Raw genomic sequence first — 27,858 nt, 5'->3', positions numbered from 1 at the left:
CAGAAACATCCTGGGTGACTTTTGCTGAGGAACTTAGCCATGTGCATTCATCTTCCAGGGGTCTTGCTGACCAAAATGTTTACCTTCAGTGTGAAGTTAGCCCCTGGAACTCACTGCCTCAAGGTATTGTTGTCCCCAGATGGAATTTGGAGAGTTCAGGACTGCCTTGGCTATGGATTATCAGGCTTGGATGGGTGGTGCAGAACAAACCATTTTTTTCCAAGCCTCATGGGAGTTTGTTGTTTATTAGTGAAGCTGCCTGTCAGTCAAAATCACTTGTTTTAGACTTTGTGAGATGTGATTTGGTGCTTAGAAATTTATGTCTATGTGCTGGAAAATGCGTTTTTGCTGTGTGTGTGTATTCCAGAGGGCAGAACCTGGCAGCAGGATGCCTGCAGGGCCTCCTGGGTGCAGGAGGGAATGCCCAGCAGTCCAGCTTGCCTGTGCTGGCAGCTGCCTGGCCACAATCACCAGGCAGCAAGAGCCCCTGGGGAGCCAAGATTGGCTTTTAGTAATGAAACCACACTGTGAGTCAGTGCTGGTCATGTTTCTCCAGGCAGAGAATGCCTTTGAAGCCCATAATTGATAGGCACAGCCTGGGATGTCATGTGGTTTTCCATCACTTTGGCAAGTTGACTGCTCTCATCTTCTGCTTCAACCTTTCCTGGTAATTTTTTGTGCTTCTCCCTTGCTTCTTTACAGCCCATTTAAATTCTCTGTGCCATCTCCTTATTGTGGGGGTTGTCTCTCTGTCTTGCTGGTTTTTTATTTTTGCTCTTCAGGTTTCTTTTACTTCCAGTAGGACCACAGTGTCTGGTCTCCTTCTCTTGCTCCTCTGCCACATGACTGTATCCCCACAGCTGGACTACCCCACTCAAACTCAGTGTTAGAAGGGAATTTCTTCCTTCCCCCAGGATAACAAGTGCTGTTTTGCCTTCAGCAGCACATTCCCTCTCTGGAGCACAGCTGTATGGCCATGAGAAGGCAGAAGCAAGCAGGTTCTTGAGGCTTGTAGAATATGGGGATGACTTATTCAGGTGCTCTGTCTCCATGCTACTGCAGGTGTCTGACCTGTTCAGCACCTCCTTCCCACCAGGCACTGCCCCACTGCCTCTGGCTGAGCTGCTCTGCCCAGGCAGATGGGATTCACTTCCCTGCCTCACCCTGGACTGAAGCAAAGGTGATGTGGAATTCACCCCCTGTGCTCTCCAGCCTTGCAGCCGCGCTGCCCCTGAGGACACCGGCCTGCCCAGGACCCAGCTGTGAGACCGGGGCAGAGGAGGGGCTGTGCCCGTGGCAGGGAGCCAGCCTGGCCCAGGCACACTGAGCTCCACCTGCCCTTAGTCAGCAGGAGCTTGCTGAGCTGCAGGTGGCTTGGACACCTGCCTGCAAGAGCTTGTGGAGGGCAGGCACAACCTGTGGCAGCGACACCGCTGTGGCTGGGTCTTCACGAGTGTCACTCGTTGCTCTGGCAGCTCTCAGCTGCTCTATGCCAAACATGCTGTGCTTTTGCTTGGGGGTTTGAACATCAGTGCTGAGGCCCTGGCAACTCTAATCTCAGTGCTGTTATCTAGAGGCTTGTTATTACAGGAGGATTTAAGATACGGGAGGAAGGAAGCCTTGCAGGGAACCAGAGAGGCAGGCTGACTCTTTCCACCAGCATCCTGCTATCTCTTAGCACCATTCTTCACCTGAATTGTTTGGAGAGGCAAAGATGGGGGGAGCTTTGAGCCAGCTGATGTTTCTGCACCAAGGCAAAGGTGCAGGATCTCTTTGGGTGCAGCTGTTTTCCTGTCTTCCCTTTGCTGTTTAGACTTAGTTTAACACTTTGTCCTATCCTCAGGCAGCATGGATATAGGCAACACAGGACATTTCCCCTTTAGGTTTCTATCTCCTTGTTCCTTAGGAAGGACTGAGGAATTATTTAACACTGTTAAAATTTAGAGTAAAAATTATACTGGCCTAGGGCAATTCTCTGTACTATTCAAGTGGCACAAGAGCTTCATATCACTGAGGTAGGCTTTGCAAAGTACACTGGTGCCTTTAAAATGTGATTTATTAGTATGAATTAGTGCTCATTTTCAGGGTGAAAGAGGTAAATTGATACCCGTGAAGGGCAAAGTGCTGCACTTGGAGTTGAGAGGCAGCAGAGCAACATGTGAATATCACCACAGATAGAAGTAGGGTGAGATAACCCACAAGGGCACTTAATGTCCCATATGCTGTCCCTTGCCTTGCCCTTGAGCTGGTGAGTGCATGGCACAGGGAGCTCTGCCAGTGGAAGGTTCTCTGCACAGCTTCACTGACACCCCAGCAATTTCGCTGAACTGGGCTTTGGGCTCCTTGCAGGGGATTTGTAGGGCATCAGGAGAGGGGTGTGAGCTGCTCAGCAAGGAGCATGTGAGGACTTTTACTGCAGAATCAGAATTTTGTGCAAATTGAACATTTTGTCTTGTACTTGATGGAGTGCGAGTCAGCGAAGTACCAAAGGGCTGCAGCTCAGCTCGAAACAGCACGGGCAGGAGGTGCAGAGCACCTTGAAAACCCCTTAGCAAAGAGGCAGGCTTTGAGAAATGGTTCTGAAAAGCCACTTGCTTGGGGTGTGAAGTTGCTGGCATGCAGAATATCTGTGTTTTAGTTGTGGAAGGCTTTAGGAGTGCTTCTTTGAACAGCCTCAGCTGCTCCATGCTCCACAGGCATTATGGATGACCCAGTGACCTGGGCTACAGGTACAAACCACTGTGCCAGGGTTGTGGATGTTTCAGTTGGTTTATATAATTCTTTTGCTTTGAATCTGCTCTTCCCTGGGGTAAGTCTGACTTCAGTGAAGTCACTCCTGATTCAAGGCAAGACTGTGGCTGAGCTCTAAATAAAAGGACCATGTGAGTTGTTAGTAGCTGAAATGCCACGTGCCATGTTGCCCTTTCTTGACAAATGAGCAGCTTCCTATTGTCTTGCAGTCATTTGGGAACGTATCACACAATTGGACTGTCAGAAAGTAAATAAATAGCTGACATGTCTCTTTGTTTATTGGCACTTGCATTATAAATATGAAATGCTAATGTTTCTGCTGGGCAACGTTTGCAATTAGTTCCTCTTGCTGCTTCTGATTTACACATTCCTGTTTTATGGCTCCAGTTGCCCAGTGTGGGTTTCTCGTGCCACCCTGGTGTCCTTGCATTGTGGTCTGACAGTCTCTGCCTAATTGGAAACCATTATGGAACTGACTGGCAAATACCCAACAGACAGGAATATTTACATTTGTGTGTCCTTCAGGCTTATTAATAGATTATCTGAAAGGAAGAAGGAAGCAGGAAGCACATAAAATCGTAGCACAGCTTATTCTGTTCTGTCCTCTTGTTCTTTACACTGTAGGAAGACAATATTTTTCAGGCAATACAAGTCCAATCTGTAAGGTTTGCAAAATTCATTCCTGATGCTCAGTGGAGACTGAAATGTTGCTCACTGATTAATAGGAAAGATGACAGGACAATGAGTTACTGCATTACTGAAATTAAATCCTTTAAAATTCAGTCCAGCCCTTTGTAGCACACAAAGTTATTCCAAACAGACTTTTAAGATGACTCTTGCAGGGAGGAAAGGGACAGAAGATGAAAGCAAATGAATGCATCGAATGAACCTGGAGAACTGGGATGTTTTCAAAGACTCCTGTGAGTTGGTAGCTGAGGGGGCAGGAGCAGGGGTACCCCTTCTCCTGTGGAGCTCTCCTCATCCTTCAGTCTCTCCTCTCTTTTAATGGCCCTTTTTCCAGCCTGTATGGTATCCTGGCTTCAGCAGGGAGCTTTCCCTGCCTTACTATATTACCTCATGCTGCAAGGCTCTTTTCATTGCAAGTTGTCTGCTGCAGGGAATTCAGTGAAGGATTTAGGACTGTTTATGCAGGATAACTGACATCTGAGTCTGGTGTGCTGGGCAGGCATGAAGGTTGATGTGTGACACCAATTAATGTTGGCCTGAGTCTGCAAAGGGCCTGAGAGCCGTGCTGGGTTAATGTTGGAGTTAACGATTTTCAAGGTCTTTTCCAAATGAAACAATTCTATGATTCAAGGAAATAACATCTGAGACAAAAGATTGGCTTAGTTTTGGTGGCTACTAATTTGAATGCCTAGGGGTGGTATTTGGAAGACCAGAGCATGTAACTTTTTGCTTATCAAAAGGGAATAAGAGCAGAGGAATCATCTGTATTTTCCTTGAAATTCAGAGAAGAGTTGTTTGAAGGCAGAAGTTATATTTCCATGATAATCTGCAGCCTGAAGCTGTGTCTAAATAATCTCTAATGCATAGAAGTGATGCATGCTCTTGCTCACTCAGCCTTTAAAAACCTGGTTTTAAACAGTCTGCTTGGGGTTTGCAAAGCAAAGGCAAGATTTTAAACTCGTTTTGGCTGTACCCCTGGGTTTTGTCCCAGAGTTAGTATCCTGATAACACAGGGCAGTGCTGCAGTGGAGAATTTGAAATTCTCTTCTCCCAAGGGAGGGAAATTCAGCTTTCTGAAGCTGAGTGAACCATGAGTTCACAACAGCAGGGACAGCCAGCCTCTGCCCAGCACACTGCTCTCTGCTTGGCTTTCCCTGTTTTTGGCCTGACACTGCATCCACTTTGGTGCAGAGCCCCACTTTGGAGGCCAGAGTGGGGCTGAAGGGCCAGCACACTCTGAAATGCTCTGGGTAAGCCTTGCTCTGGCTGCAGCATCCCTGGGAAAGGGTTCAGCACACAACGAGCATGGCCATGGTGAGAGGCAGTGTTCTCCTCAAGGTCATGCCTGCCTCTGTGAGGCCAAATTCCCTTTGCTGCTGCCTTGCCTTGGCAGGCACAGAGAAGTTCCCTTCCCCTGCAGTCCCAGTGCCCACCACCACCAGCAGAGCTGGGAATGGCTGCCTGTGCTGGCTTTTGGAGGAATTTATTCCTTGGGCTCTTATTTACATTGATGCTGATCCCCTTGCTTCTTAGCAATGACAATGACTTGAAAATTCCCTTTTACTTCCCTCAGATACCTCCAGTAGTTGAGGTTTCTTTTCTCTTTATCCCCATACTGATCTGAACTCCTTGCATCCTCCTCAGTCTACCTGGCATCTGGAAGGGAGAGATAACTGAATAGAAGATGCCGAGGCTTAAAAAGACACACAGCTTTCAATTGGATTTACAATGCCTTTGTTACAGTAGTGTGGCCAAAATAACAACAACCAAAAAACCGTAAATAGCATTCTCCATTTGCTAATGCAGTTTCTGAGGATCTGAGCAGTCAGGGACGTGAAGTGCCCAGATAATAGGTGCTTTAAATTCCCATGGGCTGCCCGTAGCTTTTATTTTAGAGGGCTTAGGCTGCAAGATTGAGTGCAAAATTGCTAATTCAGAAAGATCTGCTGAAGATGAAACGCTCTCCTGAAATGTGATCTTCAGTCCTGTAGGTCGTTTGCTGCTGTTCCCTTCCTGGTATTTTATCTTCCAAATAGGAGAAGCAAAAGCACTTCCGCAATTTCAAGTGTGAATACTTGAGATGTCTAGGGAAAAAAAAAATCTTTTTTTATTATTTTACTGTCTCTTGGATGTGACTGCAGCTGTTAGGGTCATTTTTAAACTGCTGCTGAGCAGGTGGTTGGTAGGCGCTGGGTTAAAGCAATAGCTGTGTGTCTGTGCCTCTTCTGGCAGCCTTAGGTCCCTTTCCAGGTTTGGAGAGGATGGGTATGGGAGCAGGAAGCTGTGGAAGAATCTGAGTCAGTTCTGGTTAAGGGAGTTTGCTGCTATGTGCAATTCCTAAATCAAATTGTCTTGCTGTTTCAACAATGATAAAAATATCCAACGAGTTGAAAGCACTGAGGAGAAAAGATCAGGCCAGCAAGTGAGTGATAAGAGGCAGAGCTTTTATCAACTCATCGATACAGGAGCTGCTGGAGGCAATGGCTCCTGGCCCTACAGCAGCAGCTCTACCCCTGATTTCAGCAGGGTTGAGGTGAAGCTGCCAGCACAGCAATGCCAGGTTGTGCATGTGGTGATTGATCTGCTCATCCCTGCAGTGAAATGGTTTTGGTGACTTGATTCACCCTCCTATTGCTAAATGCCAGACAGCTGGAGGAGGGGGCTGTCTGGCTGTTTTCCTGCACAAGCCAGTGACTGGGAATAGCAGGGTTTACTTTGCTCTGGTAGGGATGCCTGAGGGTTTCCTGTTTGCAGTTCCATCCCACCCTTGCCCATACAGGCACCAAGTCACTCCTAGAGATCTTGGAAGAGAGAGGTGATTAAGGCATCAACCATTCAAAAGAGGCAGCAAAGTTATTGCTGTGTCCCCTGCAGCTGGGGTTAGATGTAAGGGAATTCTGAGATTCTCCCATGGCAAGAGCTCTCTTTAAGTCCAGGGCAGAGCTGAAGTAGGCTGCTGAGGGCAGGCCTGAAATTCTTACTGATTTAAGTACTTGTCAGACATTAGCAAGAATATTCTGGCATTAGGGCTGAGTCAGTTCAGTGTGGGGAGATGGATCAGATGGCTTTTTAAGGCTGTGTGTCCCCAGCCTTGTCCCTATGATGCTGTGGGAAGAGGTGGGAAATACACACGTACCCACACTCACCTGGCATTAAAGCAGCTACCATCTCCAGCTTGGTAAGTATTTCACCAAAAATGGGCTGTTGAATTGTGCATGTGGTGAAGTCCTTTGGAAAATGTACCAGAGCACCCCCTGCCAAGCTCCACCAACACTGCTGCATTGCTGGGACTGGAGTTAGTGTTGTGGCACAGCTGGACTCTTGGTGGTGCCTTTAATAGTCTGCAGTGGTGGTCAAAGCAGGTTCTGTTATTGCTGTAATCTGCTCTCTGAAATGACTCTATTTTGGTGCCTTAGAATCAAAGTATCAGATAATTTTGTCAGGTTCTGCTGTGAAAGCAGCTGAATCAATAGAGTTGTTTCTTCTTTGCAAGTTAACAGCCCTGTCCAAGTCATCCTACTGGAATGAAAGGTCATTGAGGGACAAAGTACTATTAATTATTGAATGCTACTCTTAGGGTCATAGACCACAGCAGTTTTTCTTCTGCTGTGGGCATGGCACTTAAATGTCCTGTGCTGAGACAGTTTCTTTTCCTGCAGGATTATTTCCACCAGCTCCTCTGCATCACTGAAAGGGAAGAGTTCATTGTGCCAATTTGTGCCACTGGTGCCTCAGCCATCCCAGACTCCCAGGCCAGCTGGACTTCTCAGTCTGTCGGGTCAAGTGCAGCACCCAGAAGACTCTGCTGGTTGGAAAGCAGGGCAGCTCACTGCCAGCTGAGCACCCAGAGGTGAGGCAGCTCAGCTTTTGTTACCTTTGGGTGATAACAAAGTTGGGAAAGAGCAACAAAAGGAACCAGAGCATCGGAGCTGCTGCCCTGCAGCCCTGGCTGGAAGTGAGCAGGGCATGTGGGGTTTGCTGTTGCTTCTGGTGTTTTAAGCAGGATGCAGCCTTAGAGGTTTCTCTCAGATTTCCTGGAGGGTGCTGGAACATGTTGGTAGCTGGCTTGCACCCTCCTGAGCACAAGCAGCTTCTGAAATGGTTTCTCACCACTGTCAGCCAAAGAGACCTGTTCTCTGGGAGGCCACCAGCACGTGGCTTTCCAGTGGTCCTCTCATGAGATGCCCCATGTGAGCTGTGTTGTGGACAGGCTGTGCTGTTCCTTTTAGTCAAAGTTGATCTGATTTCCCTTGTCATTTGAGGACATCAGTCATCTCTTCTGTTTCATGGTGCACCTTTGAAAGCCAGTTTAAATTTCAAGCAGATTATTTATATCTTTTAATAGAAGCAGCATTTTTATTCTAATTAAGTCACCCCCACTTTCACTTGGATTTTTTTTTAAGTACTCTAAAGTTCCTGTGTTTCTGCTCCTTGTTTTGTTTTGTGTTAAATATTTGCTGAAATGTCATCATTAATTCTTCAGTGGGAACTTTCTTAAAGGCTGAGCTCCTATTAATGCCTGTTCATCTACCATCTGCCCATTGGGATATGCACAGGTGTATAGGAAATATGAGAAATTTGGGGAACATGTGAAAAACAATTGGGCTTATTTAGAAAGTAGAATCACAGAATAACTTTTGGAAGGAACCTCTGGAGATCACCTGAGCAAACACACTGCTCAAAACAAGGCCACTGTCTGGGGCTTACAAGGTACCATTGGGAGATCTGGACTTGTAAAAGTTTAGATGTCATACAAGAAAGCAAACATACAGAAGGACATAGTTTAAAAAGCAGAAGAAAACAAGCTATTAAAAAGCCATCAAACCTTATCTTTTCTGCCTGTCGGGAGCAGTAGTGATTCATGGAAAGGGAAGATCTAATGGGACAAGAATTATCTTAAGGAACAGCTCACAATTAATGGATGAGAGGCCAAAGTTTAGCCTGCCAGCTCCATCTCTTGGCAGTGGTTTTCATTTGGCTATTACAGTGTGTCAGGGATGTCTCCTTCACAGCTCTTCTATCTGTGGGCTCAGGGAACAGATCATGATGTTGGCTGAAGTTCAGGAGAGTTAAGTTTAACCATGGAACTTGTGTCTTTGGGTCTTGGAGAGCCAGGTCTATGTGAGGGGTGGTGAGTTCCTGCTACAGCAGTAATAGAGGTGTCTGGTGGGTACAGTCTGGGGTGGGATGTAGGAGTTGCAGGAGCTGATCTGCATTTGTTTCTCAGTCCTGAGAACTAAGTCCTGAACTTGACTGCACCCTCTTCTTCTGATTATCTGAAAAAGATAGGTTCTTTCCCAGGCATCCTCTGAAGTCACTCCCTGGAGTGTGATTTGCATCCTGCCATCTGAGGGCAGGAATAGGTAGACAAGGGGCAGGAGTAGGAAGGGAACAAAGAAACAGGATGGAACACAGCACTAAAGTATGGCTAGGAATTCCCCTTAACTTCCCCCGCAGTTTGTTTGTTCTGGCAAAATTTCTGTAAAAGAATAGGAAAAAGAATTCCATGTCTTTCCCACACCAGGCACTGATCCCCTCAGGCCTCAGCAGAGACCTCCAGCAATCCTGGCACCACCACTGGAGCAGAGGCAGGAGTAATGCACCTCTGGGGTTGTGGAGCTTTGTCTTTCCTCTCCCCTCTGCAAAGTCTCAGGTCCAGCACATAAACAGGGCTGGCCCAAGGCTTCTCCACTAGCCAGCAGTGATGTTCTCACTCGTGGTAATGAGAACAGGTCAGGCCTAATTGCAGCAATAGCTCCTTAATGAGTAGAAACTGCAGCATTTTCATCAGCTGTCACTACTGACATGTATAAAGTTCAGCTTGCCCACGGCTCCAGTTGTTCTCATTATTTTTGTGTGTTGCTCTAATCATCACCAAACTCCACAGAACATATTTTTAAGGTGAAAAATTGACCACCAGCAAAGCACTAAGACCAGGAACTTTTGTTTCCTCAGTGGGGCTGTACAAGAGCCCAAAGCCCAGCAGCTGCTGGGCAGAAGTGTGTTTCACTTGAGCTCTCCCTAAGCATTACAGCACTGAGTTTTGTGTCTCAGCCAAGAATTGTTTACCTGGTGACAAATCCTAATTGCTCCTGCTAAATCCAAAGCGCACCAAAACATTTTCATCATTATTTCCAACACATTGCTTGGAGCTTATCTGGTGGGCCAAGCAAACAGTTACCAGCTTGGATGACATCCCAGAGTCCCAGATTGCATCACTGGTGCACACACAGAGACCTCCTGTTCCGCTCCCTTGATGTGCTCCTGTTAATGGTGCTTCGTTTAGCTGGGATTGAATTCTTCAGGCTGTAAATGGGATCCTCCTTTTGGGTCTTGTTTCCATGTCACTGTATTGTTTTAATCTGCATTTGCACTCATTCAGAGTTTTAATTGTGACTCCTCTTGGAGCAGCTTTCATTGAAATGCTGATAAAATATAGCTTTTCTCTGGCTAAAATGGAATTCAAGGTAAAAAGACCCAAACAACCACACTGCAAATTAAACAATAATTTATTCTTTGGTCTTCAAAACTTTTATTCTCCCTGTCTGATTCTGAGGCTGTAATCTCACAGGACAGGTAGTGCCCTGACATTTTCATCCCTTCAGGTGATGTTTATGTGTGGCAGGAAAAGAGATTCCTGAGGCAGTCAGTGTCAAGTTGTCCATGCAAATAGCTCTTAACCCTCTCTGTGCTCCTCACAAACCATCCTCAGATGGGACTGCTGGCACTTGGACCCTTGAGCCTCATTGCAGAGAGCTGGGGAAAAACACTGAGGGGGGGAAAACACCTGACATCATCTTTGATGAAAATGAGGCATGAGATCACAGGGAAAATTAAGGCATATTTTAAAATGGCTAATAATTAGGGAGCTGATGTGGAGCTCTTCAGTCACCTGTGGAATGGCAGGGAGTTCTATGGGATATATTAGAGTCACTGGGGCTTGGGGAAGATGATGAGTAACTACAGGCCTGGGTGTGCTTAACTGGCAGCAGGGGAAGCTGTGGTAGAGGCTACACAGCATTGCAAATGGGCCAAGGGGAATTGTCAGCTTGTTAGAGAGTGCTCAGCTGCTGTGCAGAGCAGCATGGGGTTGCCAGCTGAATATAAGTGTGTTGTGATGCTGAATCCCTTTCTGCAGTTAAAACTGATGCTGGGTTTGGCTGAATTAGCTTCCTTAGGTATGTGAGGCCATCTGTGCAAGGGCTTGGTGGTGTGTTAGTGGTCAATGTACACATGCAGGGAACTCCCAGCCCTGGCTGATTATTGCTGTATGGATGTGCCAGCACCTGTAAACATCTCAGCTACCCACAAGGGTAAAGCACCTGAGAAAACTACTGCCTTGCCCTGGTCTCATCTGTGCTTTTGTGCAGATGTTGCAGAAAACAGCCAGCTTTTCATAGCTCTGTTCTTTCTCCTTAAGAACCCCCTTCATTCAGTCAGTGGCTTCCAGGAACTTGTTTGAGAAATGAAATGAAAATCCTATTGATTTAGTCTCTAGATCAAGCCTTTTCCTTTCTTTCTTTTTTTTTTTTTTCCTTGTAAATCCCCTGGTGGATGTGGATAGGCAGCAGGGTTTAACTGAGGTTTAACTCTTGTCGCCTTGCATTTTATATTCCTGAGATCACTCAAACAAGTTCCTGAGTGCTTTCCATTTATATTGACTTCAGCCAGAAAGGAGGATGTTCAATACTTGCCTGAGCAACTCACTATCACATTGGGTATTTATCTGAGTCACCCTTGTGTTGTGTAGGACACCAGGGTGGGAGTAACAAAACCCTTTTTGGGTTGAAATCAGCCCTGTGTGAGGGGGCTCTGATGCTGCTGTGAGCAGCACTAAATTACTGCTGAGCTCAATTCATGGCAGCAGACCCTGAGCTGCTGTTGGCCACTGCTGTGTTGTCCATCTTCATGTAACTCTCCCTTCATCCAGACAGACTGGGAGGAACTTCTTCTAAATGCTCAGAATTGGGGAAACCTTCTGCTTCCCAAGGAGCAGCCTCTTTTTGACTCCAGAGCTTCATTGTGGTGCACCAACTGATGTAATTTTTTCCATTTGTGTTTGGTGCTGGCAGCTATAGGAATTTATTGTATCCTGTGAGTTTTAAAAGATCTTGTTTCCTTCTGTTACTTTAATGTGTAAGCCAGATTGATGCTGCAGTTATTACAAGACCAAGCTTTGCCATGGACTATCAGGAATTTCAAAACTTTGCAGAGGGATTTTTCTTTCTGCCAGTCACAGGTGGCTGTTGCTCCTTCTGCTTTTTCTTCACTTGTGAGAATTCCCAGCAGCATGGCTGTTTCCTGTTGAACTTATGTCCTTGTATGTCTGCTTCAAAGTGAGTTGAGGGAGTCAGTTATTGTAGGCAAAAAAAGGTGTAAATAGCAGTTTGTGGAATTATATGTTGACTTTGTGTCTTAATAGTTGCAGTGCTGCCACAGATGCAGGATTGGTACCTAATGCTTTATCCAGTTGATTGGCTATAGGCTTTTATAGTTCCAATTAATTAGCTCGATGGGTGAGCCTAATTGGTCTCCAAAGTGCTCATTTCTGTCAAAACCACTAATAGGTAACAACTGCTTCCTGCCTTTGCTCCCCTTGTCCAGAACTGCTTGTAGTAATGATTTTTATACTGTTTTAGATAAGGTTATTCTGCTGCTTGCAAACAGAGTATGGCCTTTGCCCTCTCACCAGGACCCTGTGTTTCAAGACAGATAGTCTGTCATTCTGAGGGTACATGAAGGGCAAGAAAATTTGTGCTTCTTTTGCTTGAGGTTTTTTTGCACAGCTTTATAGCTCCACAAATATGTAACACCCCTTCTGACAAAATCCCTGCTAAAGCAACCTGCAGAGTTAACTGCATGAGCACAGACTGGAAGTTGATACTAAGAGGGTTATTTGGGAGTTAAAACTCTCCTTTGGGCTGTTTTGTTAATCTCCACATATGCAAAAAAGCAGATTTCCTGTGAGCCCACACAGCCCATTTTTAGCACATGAAGGATTTCTGGAAGAATGTGGTTTCCATCTCTTTGCAGGTCATCCTTGACCACAGCTTGCCCACTCCATCATCCCAGGAGATCAGGAATATGTTCTGAAGCGTCGTTACCTCTGGATGTGCTTCAGGGCAGAACTGCCCATTCATTAGATTCCTCTCTTTGTGGATCAATCAGCATCTGCTGAGAAGAAGTAGAGCAGCTTGAAGGGTGATTGATTTATTAAGTAGTATATTGAGTCTGTCTTTGCTTTCATTCTAATGGTCTGGCAGTGTTTTCCCCACGGGCCAAAAGCAATGTTTCAGCCAGGCAGGTACCCCAAGTGTATCATTACTGTAGCAGCAATAAAGATTAACAATGGCCCGTGGCCCCCTGGCCATGCAGCAGCACTGCCTTTCATCATCCCATGGTTTTATGTCCTTTCCAGTATATTCTGGAAGGCTCTTTCATGTCAGGTAGAACAAAGCTCCTGTGCTGGCTCCCAGATATTCCTGTGCTGGGGTCTTTCATCCAGCAAAGTCCAGCATCCTTAGCACAGTGCACAGGAGATAATGGGGAGTACCTGGCTGCACAGTGAGGAGCCCGATTGAAAATGAGTTGACTTTCATCATGCCAGAGATCTGTCTAAAGAGCCACAACCAGTCCTGTACCCACTGCTGGCTGGTCATGGCTTTCCATCTCCCACTTCATCCCAATAGTTTTCATCTGATTCCTCACAATACCTTTAGCTAGAGACCCTCCCTGGAATGTGCTGCCTGGGTTCAGCAGGTGCTTGGTTGGGCCGTGCTGAGAGCTTCTGATCTTTAACAGCAGCAATGCTGATGATGAGGATGCTCTGAAGTTTGTTGTAACCTGAGAATGACTCAGCTGTGCTCGTAGAAGAGCTGACAGCAAGGCTCAGTCTTCTAAAAAGCTGGGCTAATGAAATTGAACTTGCTTTCTGTAATAGCCAAATATTCCAAATTTGACTGTCATGCACTCCTAAAAAAGATTTAAAATCCAAATTCAGCAAAGAGGGAGTGATAGGCATAGAGGAAGAATCATCTCAGAAGATGAAACGCAGCAAGGGCTGTTTTATTTCTATTCTGTCTAATCAATCTGGCTACCAGCTTTCAAATATTTAGAGCAGTAGTTGATGAAGGAAAGTACCAGCTGTTGAATCCTAGGAAAATGTTCTTCATAAACCCTGAAATTTATTTTGAAATCTTGTTCAAGGGGTTGCTCATCCAATCACTGAGATATACTTTCAGGCTAAACGAAATTTGTCTTTCTATTTAAGAACAATTTGTGCTGCTCTGAACAGTATTCCCTTCTGCACCAGGCTGATCATTCAGAGACATGTTTCAGCTTTTCTGTAAATTGCCCCTCAGTCTTTTTACAGGCTCCACAGAGGATGACCCAGGGCTCAATTTCTTCACTTCCAGGCAGTGAAAAGTGATCACAATGTGCTGAGATACCTGTGTCCATAGTCATGCAGCTGGATGATAGGATAAAACACAATGGTGTTTCTGCTGTGTCAGAGCCTTGTTCAGGACTGCACAACCCAAAAAACATCTGTTCTACTGTTGTATAAAAGAGTCTGGCTTTGAATTTCAAGTCCAGGCATTGCTTTGCCCAGGTTGTAGAAAGAGCTGTGTCCTGCCATCTGTAGGAAATGTATCCAAAGGATGTAAGGATGAAAGAATTGACAGCATGTAATAAGATTGTGTTATGTAAATAATGATAGGGCAGATCCATCTAGATTCAGTAAATGTGCTTTCATGGCAGCAGAGCATCCCAAGCTGCACACCGTGGACATTACCCTGTCAAGTGAAATGCCTCGTGCTGAATTGCTGTACAGAGATTTATTTTTTAAACATATGTATTAAACAACCAAGAGTCTTAAATGAAATGTCACATTTAATTTGGCACCCAAGACATGAAGTCTGCAGCTGCCCTCAGCCAACCCCAACAGCTCCACTCTCTGTGTCAGTTCCTCTGCCTGGCAGAAAGATCTGCAGCATCCTCCCGACTCCCTGGCACCTGTGCCTGCTCTCCTGTACCCAGCCATTGGTGGGGGTATAGATGCAGCATGTGCCAGCTACCTCCCTGTGTGGTACAAGGTGCCCTGGCAAAGCCTCCAGCCTCCACCAGAGCCCTTGGTGCTGGCAGCCAGGAGTGCTGGGGTGGCTGCAGCCCCAGCTCCTCTCTGGGAGCGCAGCAGTCGGGGATGTTCAGCAAAGCGTGCAGAGACAGGCAAAGCATCTGCTTCCTCCCTCCTGGGCTCTGGAGTTGGCGTTTTCCTGGGCTGGAGGCTTTGGTCTCATCTTTCTTTAATAGCTTCTGATGGTTTTATCTTCCAAGCATCAGTCCAGTTGCTCTCTGTGAGCCTCTATGGCCTCCCCCAGCAGTGTGTTCCAAAGGATGGGATATTCCCTGGAAGAGTGCTACTACATTTTTGTCATTTCTGACTGATAACATTTTCAGGCCCTTGGGTTCCTGTTTGATGACAAATCATGACAAATTTTTCCTTATTCCCATATCTCAAGCCACTCATGCTTTTGCAAACCTCCTCTATCTTCTCTTCAATTTCCACGTTAAGAAATCCTATTCAGTCTTCATATCGAACTGCTCTGTACTTTTAAACTTTCTTTCTGCCTTTCTTTATTTAATTTTAAATGCTTCAGAGATCAGAACAATACCAAATATTTCAAGACTGATGTGGCCATGGCTTTAGACAGAGAGATGATGATAGTTTTCATGGTGTTCATTTTGTAGTGGTTTGTCATCTTGAATGTTGTAGAGTATTGGGTTGTGCTTGGCTGTGTTCCTTTCTGCCATGGGCTGTCACTTCACATGTTCTTCTGGGTCCCCCTTTCCTGCCCAGGCATCCTTCCTTGTCAGTGACAAGGGACCAGGAGAGAAAGCAAGGCCTGCAGGAGACCCTGGGCAAGCTGTGACTCCTCAGAGTCACCTGAATGACTTTGATGCAGAATTCCCTGGCATCTGAGTGGGCCACCTGAGCACATCTGAAAAATCTCAGTGTAAATACTGTCACCTTGGGGACAAATCTCTACAAACATAGCCAGAATTAGTGCTTAAAGTGGTATCTGGGACATCCTCATAGAGCTGTAGGGATGTGATAAATGTACTGATCCATGAAAGTGCTCAATCAGCTAAAAGCTGTGACACTTCTGGTCCTCCACAACCCGAGTTATGTCACAGCCTGCTTCCAGTGGAAGGCTTTTGGTACTCAGAAGAGCAGGATCAATTGAAACTGAGGTGAGTTTGAAAAATGCATTTCACTGAGATATCCTGCCCAAGGGTAAAACTAACATATGGTTTCAGGGCATATCAGTGCTTTTAAATGGTTTAGGTTAAACCATCCCAGATATCAGGGTATGTGAACCTGGGCTTCAGGGTAATGGAGCTCTGCACTCCCTATTCCAGTTCCATCTATACTCCAGCTGAGGGTGATCTGGGGGAGAAGAGTTGATTGCAATGACTGGATTTCCTCAGAGAGCAAATTCTTGTTTGTGGGAGCCACAAACCACTGAGGTCCAGAGATCTCTGGGCTACAGAGGGTCCATGAGGCTGAGGAGAGTGTCAACACTCCTTACCTGGGACTGCACTGAGCTGTAGGACTCAACCAAGTGCAGGTGGGTCAGCTGTTCTGATGCTCAGTGCAGTTCCCTCCACTCCAGCTTTGACAAGATGTCAGGCTCCATTCCAGTGCAGGCCAGGGGCCTTTGCTGGCCCACACAGTTGAGGCCATCCTGCTGTAGGATGTTGCACTGCCCTACACCCTCCTGGTTTTCAGCACAATGAGGAATTTCTATCCTTCTTTAGAGGATGGGGAGGGTTTGGAGGTGGAGGGCTCTGCAGGGAAGGAAGGGCCACACAGGGCTTGGAAGTGCTTGGGCACCATGGGTCTTCATGGTGGTGAGAGATGGGGCTGATTCTTCAAAGGGTGTGTTTGGGGAAGCTTTGAAATTCCCATTTCAGGCAGTAGAGAAACACTTACAGACTAGGGGGATGGATTGGAAATGACACTGAAAAGCTTGGGTGATTCAGGGAGTCCTTGTGTGACTTTTCAGACTTGGATGGATGTGGGTTCATAGGAGTTAGTCTGAACCCAGAGCTGATCAGGAAACTGCCTCAAACTGCAGCACTTTTTAAGGGCTTCTGAGCAAATAAAGTTCAACGTAATTAGGTCAGAAATGCCTTGCAGGCCAAATCTAGTTTTCCACTGTTCTCTATTTAATTACACAGTGTCTGACTTCCATGTAAGCTCACTGTGTTAAAAGAAAATCTCACAACCTTCTCTTGATACTTCCCTGGACCATTCTTTTCCCTTTTCTTCCCACCTGCCTGCCTCAGCCTGGACTCTGAGTGATCCTCCTTCACCTCAGAAACAGCCAGGTTTCCCCACAGCTAAGTTTGACCAGATTTTTTTTTTTCCACTTAAATTTGCTTTCACAACAGTTTGTGTCCTAGACTTTGACAGGATGTTCTTCCTTACTTACAGTCTTAGGGATGGCCATAGCTCTAAGGCCACTGTCCTGCTGTCAGAGATCTTGGAGCAGACAGAGAGGACTTTCATAAGAGGGGGCAGTGCAGGACCTTGCACTGGGAGGGGACCCAAAAATCCCTGGATCATGAGACGGTCTACCCAGGAGTTTGCTCTGTCTCCCTCCTGCAGGACTTTCTGGGCCATCATGGTGAATTATTGCCTGTTGATGGTGCTTGAGTCAAAGGTCGCTTGTCCCAGTGGTGGAGCCCTCCCTGTGCCCGGCACTGCAGGTCAGCCATGGAGAGACGTTTCCGATCGCGCTCCGCAGGGAGCAGCCACAGAGATTATTTTTGGTGCTGGTGACAGCGTTGGCCTGAGGCTCTGTCTGTGTGCAGCTGGTAATGTCCATGACTGTATTTCCTCTCTAATTGTATTTGAATTGGGCTGGGTGATGATCGCTGTCCTGCTTATACTGCACTCCCTCGATTCACTCCATATGGCGCTTCCACTCGTCCTCCCAGTGTCACCTGCTGGTTCTTCTTGGCCAGGGGACTGGACCATGAAGGGGGGACAGTGACCTGCCAGCTCAGAAGCAACTGCTCTGTAGCAATGCTTCCTTCTCTTGTCTTGGTTGTGATCTTTAAACAGTAAAGTGGTTTCTGCTGCAGCTACCAAGCGAGGGAGAGCTGGTGGAAGTCAGTGCAGGAAATGAGGCAGATAGAGTTTGCTTATCCCTGCAGGTGCAAAAAAGGAAGGAACAAAAAGTGATGCTGGTAACCTGCAGCTGAAACTCAGCTTCTTCTTGCCTTCCCAGGGAAGTCCTGCAGTGGGTGCTCCTTGATCTTTATCTACCTCCCATGAGCAGCCCAGTGCCAGGAAAAGCCAGCTGAGGTGGCTGGTGGATTCTCCCTCAGTTGGGGCAGTGGCTTTGAGCCAGGAGGTTCTCTTGAGGGCTGCTGGCTTTCAAAACCTCTCCTGATCGTCTAAGTGTGGAGTAGAACTACCTGCTGTGCCAGTGAACAACAAGTGATCCTCTGATCCATGTGGGACCCCATGGTGCAGGGTCAGCCCCTTGCTGAGGAGCTGCTGCTGCTCCTCCTCCCCAAGTGCTTTGCTGTTCCTGCACTTCCATTTCTCTCTGCAAACATGTGGTTTATTAAATAATGAGCTGGATTTGTCTCTTCTGTGGCTGCAGGCAGTATCCCAGGCTGTGTCAGCAGGAAAAGGATAAGTTGTCTGATTTTCTGAAGGAGTGCAGAGTGGACACCACTTGCTGAGAACACTCTGCTCTTCTCACCTGCACCCAGTGAGAGGGCAAAGGTGCAAGGAGACCCCATGCTGTTCTGTGATAACATTTTCTGCCTTGACCAAAGGTAAGTGATGGCTGAGAACCTCCCTTCCCTGCTTGTCTTCCTTCTCTTCCTCCTCATCCCTGAATGAGGTTGCTTGAGAGATCCCTGCCTTGGCTGGCTTTGTGTGCCAAGAGAGGAGTCATTGGGATTCTGGTGAGGCCAGAGAGCTGGCTGCAGAAAGCATTTCTGCCCTGTGGGCTCCTGGCAGGGACGGGAGCCTGCCAAAGCTGAGCTCTGCTGCAAGGGCTCGACATCGAGAGCATTCCATGTGTGTCCTTGCAGCGTCCAGAGGGATCAGTTATTGCAGGTAAGGACACATCTTACACGTGGCGTTTAGGGACTAACAGAGGATGCTGGAGCACTGGCAGTTCACATATTGACATGAAGCATGTACTGGTTTTCTGTGGAAAGGAGGCGAAATTCTTCCTGAGGTTAATCATGGAAATGCCAATTGCTTCCTGTAACCTGGATTGAACCATGTCTGAGTCTCCTTTCCAGTGTCATTTGTGAGCTTGGACACAAGGCTGGCAGGTTTAAATGGACTTTTCTATTGCACACACAGAAAATATTTTGCTTTTCTGTTTATACAAGCAAACTCCTATATCCTTCCATCAACCAGAGCCCAAATTCTGCGTATTTGCACAGGGTGAGATGAAGAACGCCTACTGTCTGTGCAGTGCAAAATCCCTTTTCATCTTTGAGTAAACCCTAGAATATACACAACCTCTGCTTTCTTTTGAAAAAGTTAAACACCTTCTTTTTCCCGAGGAATGGGATTGTTATAGATAAGTCATGTGATGATTGGCTCTTGCAATAATCATCTCTTACAGGATGTATATGTTAAGAGAAGTTTAATTGATGTATAGTTATGTTATTGTGGTTTGTTTAGACATTCTCTGTTCTCCCCATAGCCCCCTTCTCCTCCATTGTTGCCACAGGAAGGTTTTAGCTGTGGGGGCCCTGTGGAGGGAGGGCGTGTAAGAGGGAAATCTTGTTTCTAGGAGGTGTGGCATGACAACCCCTGACCTCCAATCGAGTCACAAGAAAGCAGTTTCCACCAAGGAACAGCGAAGAAAAGTTGACTGGCAGACTTTGGGTGGGGCCAGGGTTGGCTGATGCAACCCCAGGCTATAAAAGGCAGAGCAGTCGTTTGGTTAGTCAGTACATGGCTGACGGTCGCAAGATTCCCAGTGCTGTTATTTTTCCTTATTCAGTCTTTTGTTGTATTTTGTGACGGTTTAATAAGCCTTTGAAATTTTAAAAAGTGAGGGTCGTTTCTCACAGGGATCATACTCTCTTCTTGGTTACTCCTGTAGCCCATCTAAGGCTAAGAGCCACCAGTGTCACAACAATGTAAGTTTTACATCAGTGTAGCTGATAGCAGCATGATGTGGCCAAAGCTTGTGTCAGGGCACTAGGAATATTGCAGAAAGTGGGAGCTGATGAGCCAAGCATTAAGAGCAAGCTTTCTATGGTGTGCTGTGCTGATTTTGTAGTGTTTCCCAGGCCCCTGCTTTTTACTAGAGTGGGGCCAGGTCTCCACAACTAGCTTAACCTGCCCTGTGCTCCTAAGTGCACTAAGGTGAACTCCACAAGTCTGGCTGCCCACAGTAGAGTCCTTGTACTCCATCTAATGATGGAGAGACATAAATCATGGCCTGGCCCCAAATCTTGAGTGAAAACCTTCCCTAAGTGGTTGTTTTAATATTAAATGGTTTGCTCTAGGACTGAATACAAATGGGCTACTACCTTCTGTTTTTTCCAGCATTATCAAACTTTGGATTTCCTTTAGTGCCATTATTTGTGAAAGAGTTGGTTTCACATTTGGAGTTTTGGTGCTGTCTGTCTCTCCCCTGCTCTAGCATATGGGTGTCTTTACCTCAAATAATAGTATTTTCTTTTATCAAATGCAGAATCTAAAATTCCACTGCCAACAATCTTCTCTGTGGTGATGGTTTTGGAACTTTTACCTTGGACAGACCCTTCCCTTGCACTGCCAGTCCATCTGCTGGAGAGGCCCCCAAAGTTGGGACCTTTCTGTCTCTGACCTTCTGGCCAGCAGTGGCTGCTCCCTTCCTCCCACCCATCACCCATGATGTCTGTGAGCACCCCATAGAAAATCAAAGTCTTTTGACAAGTTGCTGGAGGAAGTACTTGCTTCCAGAAATTAGGAAGCTGGTGGAGGGACAGTAGTCTTGGAAAGGCTTTCTGGGCAGGGTGACTTTGCAGGGCTTGTGCAGAAGCTTTGCTGTGTGGGCTGCCAGTATTTTCAGGTGTTGCTGTCTCTAGAATCTGCAGCAGGTCATTGTAGTCTGTATAGGGTTAAATCAGTGACGAAAATCCTAACAAAAAGAGGAGGCAGGGATTTTTGGAACCACCATGTGACCATGAACATTTTGAGCATCCGTCCAAGCCTGTGGGAAACAAACTGTTATGCAACTCTGACTTGCCAAGTGCATCTCAAATTGTGTTTTATTTTTGCAAATACACATGATGGGTCAGCAGAAGCAGCTGTGCAAGAAGCCCAGGTGGCTACCAAAGGAGAAAGTCCTTGGTTTTTGCTGCACACTCCCCACCACAGCTTAGCTGTAAATCACACTGCAGAGACATGGGAGCTGACTCCTTGGAAATAGAAACCAGAGGAAAGGGAGGAAAATGATCTGTTACCATTGCCCTGACCTTGACGAGTCATCACTCTCCTGTCATTGCCTGGTCATGACTCTCCAGTGTCATGTGTTAACTCTGAGCTGGTGGAGGTGGTCTTCAAGGTGGCTGGGTTATGGACCTGAGGTTGGCTCAGGAGGTAACAGCATTGTTTGTTCCTGCAAATCTGGTCCCCATCCAAAGGAGAGGTTACTGCTGAGCACTTCAGTGTTTGGCAGAACCTGTCCAGTGGGAGCTCTGGTCCATCCCACAGCTTGTGGTGGGTTCAGTTATTTATGGAAAGAGGCAGATGTTAGCTTTGGCACTGCCTTTCTCCTGAGTGCCCTGAACTAACAGGCTGCTCTTTGGGTGCCATTTCAGTGTTTCTGTTACCACCTCTGTCTTGTTTCTCTGTCTGGTCCAAGCAGTGATTTCCTTTTTGTGATTGGCTTCCCCCTCTGCCAAACTGAGGCAACGATTTGGCCAACCTTGTTGGTATCCAGCTTTTTAAGATCAGCTTTTCCTTATCAGGGCTGGTGGAGACCCAGCAGATTCTCATCATCTAGGGGCTGAGTGAGAGGAAACAGGATCCACATGTATTTCTGGTTGCACAGAGATCACTTCTATAGCTGTGAGTCACTGTGTGCTCACCCCTCCTGTATTATGTCACTTGGTGCTGTAGCAAAGCCAGGGGACAATAACTGGAGATTTTGTGCTGTCTCATGATCCATCCACTGTATTTCAGGCCACCTGCCCGTGGCAGCCTGGCAGAGGCTGACATGGTGCCAGAAGTGCTGCACTGTCATGTTCACAGCTCTGCATAGCTTTACTCTCTCCTGGTTAGCATCCACAGTACTTTTCTGTGCTCTGGCTCAATGGCCATCCCATAGAGCACAGGTCAGCCCTGGCTGCTGAGGTGTCCCAAGGCTCATACACATGTGGCTGTACTCTGTAGGGTGGCTAATGAGGCATATCCTTTGGACTAGTAGTTCTTTTTCTCCTGTGGAGAGGCAGGCATGTGAGGAACCTCTCAAATGGCCTATTTTAATTTCCCTGGAGAAACATCTAACATTTTCTAACTTTATAGTCTGACATGCTGCAGTAATGAAAGGAGAAATGGCAAAAGTTTTCCAGAATATGTCATGTCTTCAAAGAATTTGGTTGAATCGTACAGAATAGTAGACTATGTATAACTAATGATTTCTTCTTACCCTCCAGCCTTGGAGTCAAACACCTTGGCTTTCAGTTTCCCTGACAGGACAGGGAAGCTCTCTGTGATGTATTGCTGAAAGTTTCTGTCCAAATACACTGAATCCTGCAGAATGGTGACTTGATCTCAGGAGATCAAGAGTCTTGCACTTTTAACTGGTTTTCCTGGGAGCAAGGATATGAGTGCAGGGCTCCAGTATCCACTGCTGCAGTTGGAACAATTGCTGCAAGTCACTTCAAGGGCTCAGGCATGCAGTCAGTCTGGCTACCAGGGCTTAGTAGGGGAACACATAAGTTTGCTATCCTAGTCCTGTTCACCCACAGCTCAGTCGACAGTAACCAGAGCAGGACAGATGAGGTGGACACAGCTCACAGCAAGACAAAGCTCTCACAAGCATCAAGCACAGGCTGGTTATTATCTCCCACCCTTGGCCCTGCCTTCTGGCCCTGCACTCCCTTCCCAGGTCCCCTGCCCAGTCAGGTCTGTCCCTTTCCTTGCCTCTGTGATATATTGCTGTTCCTGTGCTCCAAAGCAGTGGGGTAAGATCCCTGTGTCAGTTATATTTCTGTCACAGATGTGCTGGCCTTGGCATTTGGAAAATCCCAAAGTCAGCTAAACTCACTCAGCCAGAACAGAGCACTGTTGTTAGCAGATGCATATTCATCAGGACAATGGTTCTTTTAAATTTTCTTCCTCTCCTGCTTAGCTTCATTTTTGCTTATGAATTGTATTACACTTGCTTCCATTAACAGGAGATGTATCGCCTCTGTCAGCCTCTGAGTAATAAACAAACTGCCCCAGGCAATTGAACTGCCCACAGGGCCAATAGATCTGATGGCAGCACATAAAACAGACCAGTGAGTACCATCAGCTTGCAGTCCAGCAGGAGGAACAGCCAAACAGCACTTTGTGAGGTGGTTGACTTGAAGAACTGATAGTTCTCTGTTAGGCTCCAAGAAGTTTGTTTTCTGGCCTTGGTGGATGGAGGGATGCTTTCTGAGTTTCCCAGTAGTGATTTGGCTCTGAGACCTCCTTCTTGTTTGTTTGAACTCTGCTTCAGAGCAGCTAAAGGATGATGTGTTGTAAAAATCAGAAAAAGCAGAATCATATTTTACACCAAGATCCCCAACTCTTGCAAGAAATAACACAGTGCCAGAAAACTGGATCCTCAGTTTATGGTAGCCAGCACAAACTCTAAGTTGCCTGCCCTTGGTAATCTGTTGGTGCACAGCCCTCATAAGCTTTGATGACAGGACCACAGTCAAATCCTGGCATCCCTTTGCACCCTCAGCATCACTGCTCCTGTTGTGTCTCATTCAAATACCTTCTCCCCAGTTTGCTGTCTGGTATGTGAGTCTCTACAGAGCAAATGGAGGCTTTTCCTAGGAGTGCTCTGGGTGGCATTTTTGAAATTTGGGCTTATTTCTTCTCCTCTGGTTGCTGAACTCCCTTCCCTTTTATTGCAGCTGTGTATTTTGGTTTTAAGGCTCAGATGTGCTCTCCTCCCCTGCTTTACGCCCCTCTTGAAGATGACAGCCTCAAACATCGTCACTGCTCTTGACATTTCCTCAGTGACCTTCCCCAGCATATCAGCAGGGGCTGTTTGTGTAGGTGCTGGTGCTGGCAGGCCTTGGCAAGGCACCATGCAGGAACCAGATGAGGGCAGAGGCCACAGCAGCTGCAGGATCAAGCAGTGCCACGGGGCAGCTCAGCCCAGGCAGTGCCTTTGAGAGATGTGCAGAACACTGTGGAGCTGAGGTGTGCATTCACCTCCAGCTGTTGAGCTTGAAGCAAAGGCAAGCAGCTGCTTAGTGCATCCCCCTCACCAGGGAGGCTCTGCCCAGGGTGAGAGCACTGAGTTCAGGCTGTTAAACACACAGTGAGCAGCTGGTGATGAGCATAGTGAGTTATTAGACTCTAATTAGCCAAGCCAGGGAAATGATCATCCAAGTGTTTCTTCTCACTGCTTGTCTTAGCCAAGCTCCAGGTGTTGTAGCAGAGCTCATGTTGTTCAGAGCAACCCAGATACTTTTTATTCCTGTCAATCCAAGATTGCTCTCTGGATGCTGGTGAGTCCATGCAGCATCCCAATGGCATCTGAGGGCTCTGATGTCTCACATGATGAGTGTGGGTAGCCAGCTGCTCTTCCTTAAGCAAGTGTGCTGCTGGAAAGCAAGGCTTCATCTTCATCCAGTTGCTTGCTGAGTAGAAACATCTCATCTAGCAAATGTGTTTCCTTTAGGTTTTGAGTAAAATCCAAGGGAATCAATTCTTTCAGACTTTCCTTTCCTTCTTGTTTGTGGGTGTTTGAAACAGTGTTGGGTTTTTTCTCTGTCCTTCCCTTTGTTCTGTTAACTTTAAGCAGTCTATGCATTACAGAATAGCTTGCAGCTACACCCCAGTGATTTACCATGTCACAGCTCTTTAATTCCTCGAGGGCCTGTCCTTTGAGCTTTAAGTGCCAAGTCGATGGGCAATATTATAGTTATTTAAAATTTATGCTTCAGGAGAGCTGGAGGCTCTAGTCAGTTCAAGACTTTTGGACAGAGTAGTGAGGATACCCATCAGCAAGCAGAATCAAAGCTTCACTTTGTTGGTAGAAAAAATAACTGTTCTTTTTGTCTCCTTCTGTAAGGTACATTTTTCAGTCCTTTTTGAGTGTTATTATAGTTACCAGAGGTTCATGTATTTATGTCAACAAGTGCATTAAGAAACAGTTGTAATGCTGGGGTCTGAGGAAGTCATGCATTTTTTAAAAACCAGTTGCAATAAGCGAGATCCTTTAGTGAGATCCCACAGACTTGCAAGACAAGGCTCCTTGGGACTGAGCATCAGTGCCAGGACCCTTTGGGAGAGAAGCAGAGAGAGAAGACCCTGAGGAAGCAGCAGACAGTTACAGACACACTGGTTAGCCTGGCCCAGGTTTAAACCCCAGGTTTAAATCTACTGCCAGGTGCCAGTAAAGGTAAGGGATTCCGATTTTTTTGCAGCTGCTTCTAAACTCTGTTATCAGTGTTGTTGATAAGTGTTGCTCACTCCGTGCTTGCCATTCATGCTCTAAATAAAGGCTTACAGGGCTATGGTTGAAAACAAGAAATGTGATGTTTGAACAGAAATATTTTGCTGTCTCCTGCTTTAGGAGGGAGAGATCAGGCCAAATTTTTCAGCTGAAATCAGGGTGTTCTTTAAGCCCCAAGAAGCCCAGGTCTATAATTAAGCAGTTTACTGTGACATCTCAGGTACAGCTCCTTCCCTGCCTCTCTCACCCCAGTGAAGGTGAGGTGCAAACACTCCCCAGATCCCTGGGCTCTGCTGGGAAGGGTCTGTGGTCAGCAGGGCAGTGCTGTCCCTGCAGCTTCCAGAGGATCTCCCATGCAAGCTGGAGACACCTGGCTCTGGATCACTGATCCCACAACAATCCAGGCAGTGCAGGGATAAGATTTCATGCCATAGCTTTGCCAGCATTTCCTGAAAGGCCAAAGAGCTACAGAGCAGAACATTTTAGTGAATGAGTACTAAAACCCTCCAGACCCCCAGCATGGGTCCTTTTTACATGGATTAATCATTAGGCAGTAGGAGCCAAGTCAGAAATGCACTTGCTGACCCTGGATTCCCTCCCACTGCCCAGATGCAGCCAGACCAGAGGTGGCTGAGCCCTGCTGAGCCCAGGGTGGCTGCAGAAGGACCATCCCTGGCCAGCACCTGCTTCTCTCCCTGCGTGGGAATTGTCACCTTGTGGCTCTCAGTCCATGGTTCCTCAAGGTGGTGTTGTGTGCTCAGCAAGATGAGCACCCTCCTACAAAAACAGAGTCCAGGCAGTCTGCTGACAAGGTTTATGCTTGTCCTGTCTTCCAGAAGTGCTGTCAAGCCCTTCTCTGGGAGCAGCTGTCATTGCCCCACCTGGGTGACCTCACCTCAGAGGTGGTGGCTTTGCTGTGCTGGCGCAGGGCAGGGGATTCTCGGAGCACACAACGTGGTTCAGGTTACTTTGTCCTTCCTCTCTGTCTCTGCATGGTGCTGCTTAGGTGTTTTTCAGGAGTGGGAGATGGCTGCCAGGTTTCCATTCAGCAAATAACCTGGGTTTGCTCATCTAGGAGGAAGAGGTATGAGGCCCAACGTCCTCCAGCAGCTGGGTTCCCATTCTGGAGGGTGCTGCAATCCCTAGCCCAGGTCTTCTGTTCTTGCCTTCCTGATCCAACTGATGGATACAAATGTCATGAAACAGCTTCATATTTACACAGTAATTGTGCAGGGTTTACTCTGCAAATGCCATCTACAATAATTACTCAGAGCCTGTGCTAACAAACTGTCTTGCTGCCCACCGGCTGCAATTGTGGGAGCTGTGGAAAGGGTGGTTTTAAAAAGTTGTTCCCAAGGGATTCCTTTTTCAGGGCTGTTCTCTTGGCTCTGGTGATGGGGTTGTCCAGCACTTTGCTGCAGGAGTCTCCTGGGGTTGTGCCAGGACAGCTTTTTCATGACTGAGAAAGAGGAAAACTACTTGCATGCAAGCCTTGAGCTGGTCTGGGACTTAGAGGAACCAGAGCAAGTGATGTGTGCTGAGAAAAAGGAGCCTGTTCCTGAATGACCCTGAAAGGCCATTGGGAGAGCTTAACTCTTCCATTGGCTCCTTGGAAGAGGATCTCAAGGAGTCATTTAAATGATGCATTTCCTTACAGATCAGAGCTGATCCAGTAGATTGTCAGAGTGGGAATTGTCCCAGAGTCATGGTCCCTGGGTGCAAAAATAATTGAAGAAAACAGCTATCTTTAACTGGCAAGTTGTTTACTTTTGTTTCTTAATCCCTTCAAGAAATGCAACTGCCTTCCTCAGGCATTTCTCTGCTAGTCCCAAATCCCTTGCAATGAGGATTTGCAGATATTGTGTGCCCCATGCTGCAGATATCTGAAAGCTTTTTCCCAGTGCAGTGAATTGTACAGCTGGATCTCCTGCCCCACTGGAAAGGGGCTTTGCTGGTCTCCACGTGTACTGAAGGTGCCTCCAGAAATTACTTGGCAGATACTTCTGGATCAGGTGATTAACAGAATTGATCAGTTCTGGACAACTGGCAAAGCCAGAAGTGAAGAAGTGTTGGAAATTTCCTCACAGCAAATACTGGAGCTCAATATGAACTTTCTTAATTGCTCAAAAATCCCAAATGATGATTACCCCTTTACATTGTGATGTCCTGCATCACCTGAAACTGTGGATCTCTGTTTATTGATGTGGTCAGGTGGGAACTGTGTTCAAAGCCAGTCACAAAGCATGAGGAGATTCTGTCAAGAAGATGCTGAGAAGCAGAGAAGCTGAGCACTTTGGCAACCAAGTCCTGTGCATTGTGTCACCTACACCCTGATTTACTTGCAAGCCAGGCAGCAATGCCAAGCTCTTTGTGAGCTTTGTGCCTTCACTGAATGGACTTCAAAGCTCCTCTAAGTGCATGGGAAGGAAATCAAAAATCATTTTAAACTCAGCATCACTTTTTTAGAATAAAAATGCGTGGCCAAATCGGAACCCAGCCCAAGCACTGGGTTAGAAATTGGAAGCCAGATCCAAAGCATTTCTCCTGAGGGAAGAGATTGGTCTGTATTTTCTCCTGGAACATCAGTAGCTGGTCCCAGGCAGCTCAGAGCCAGGGACAGCATTAAGGCAGCCTGGAAAATGCAGGACAGCAGAAGGAATTACCATACTCAAATAGAAATCTCTCCCCAGGCTGTGAGACCAGGCTGCCCCTG

The 27,858-nt window shown here is 46.8% G+C and overlaps 1 protein-coding gene across 2 annotated transcripts in view; it reads left to right on the top strand.

The window, feature by feature from the left end:
* The window catches only part of HYDIN (HYDIN axonemal central pair apparatus protein), a 61,578-nt gene that overhangs the window by 12,244 nt on the left and 21,476 nt on the right, over window positions 1-27,858 (top strand). For both annotated transcript variants that reach the window (XM_077185143.1, XM_077185142.1), the window contains exon 3: window positions 7,098-7,288. In XM_077185143.1, the coding sequence (XP_077041258.1) occupies window positions 7,098-7,288 (191 nt within the window). The remainder of the gene's footprint in view (window positions 1-7,097; window positions 7,289-27,858) is intronic.

This window comes from Agelaius phoeniceus, chromosome 12, assembly GCF_051311805.1.
Source record: "Agelaius phoeniceus isolate bAgePho1 chromosome 12, bAgePho1.hap1, whole genome shotgun sequence".
Classification (NCBI taxonomy): domain Eukaryota; kingdom Metazoa; phylum Chordata; class Aves; order Passeriformes; family Icteridae; genus Agelaius; species Agelaius phoeniceus.
Note: the sequence above shows the minus strand (reverse complement) of the source record. Positions and strands in the feature narration are given on the sequence as shown.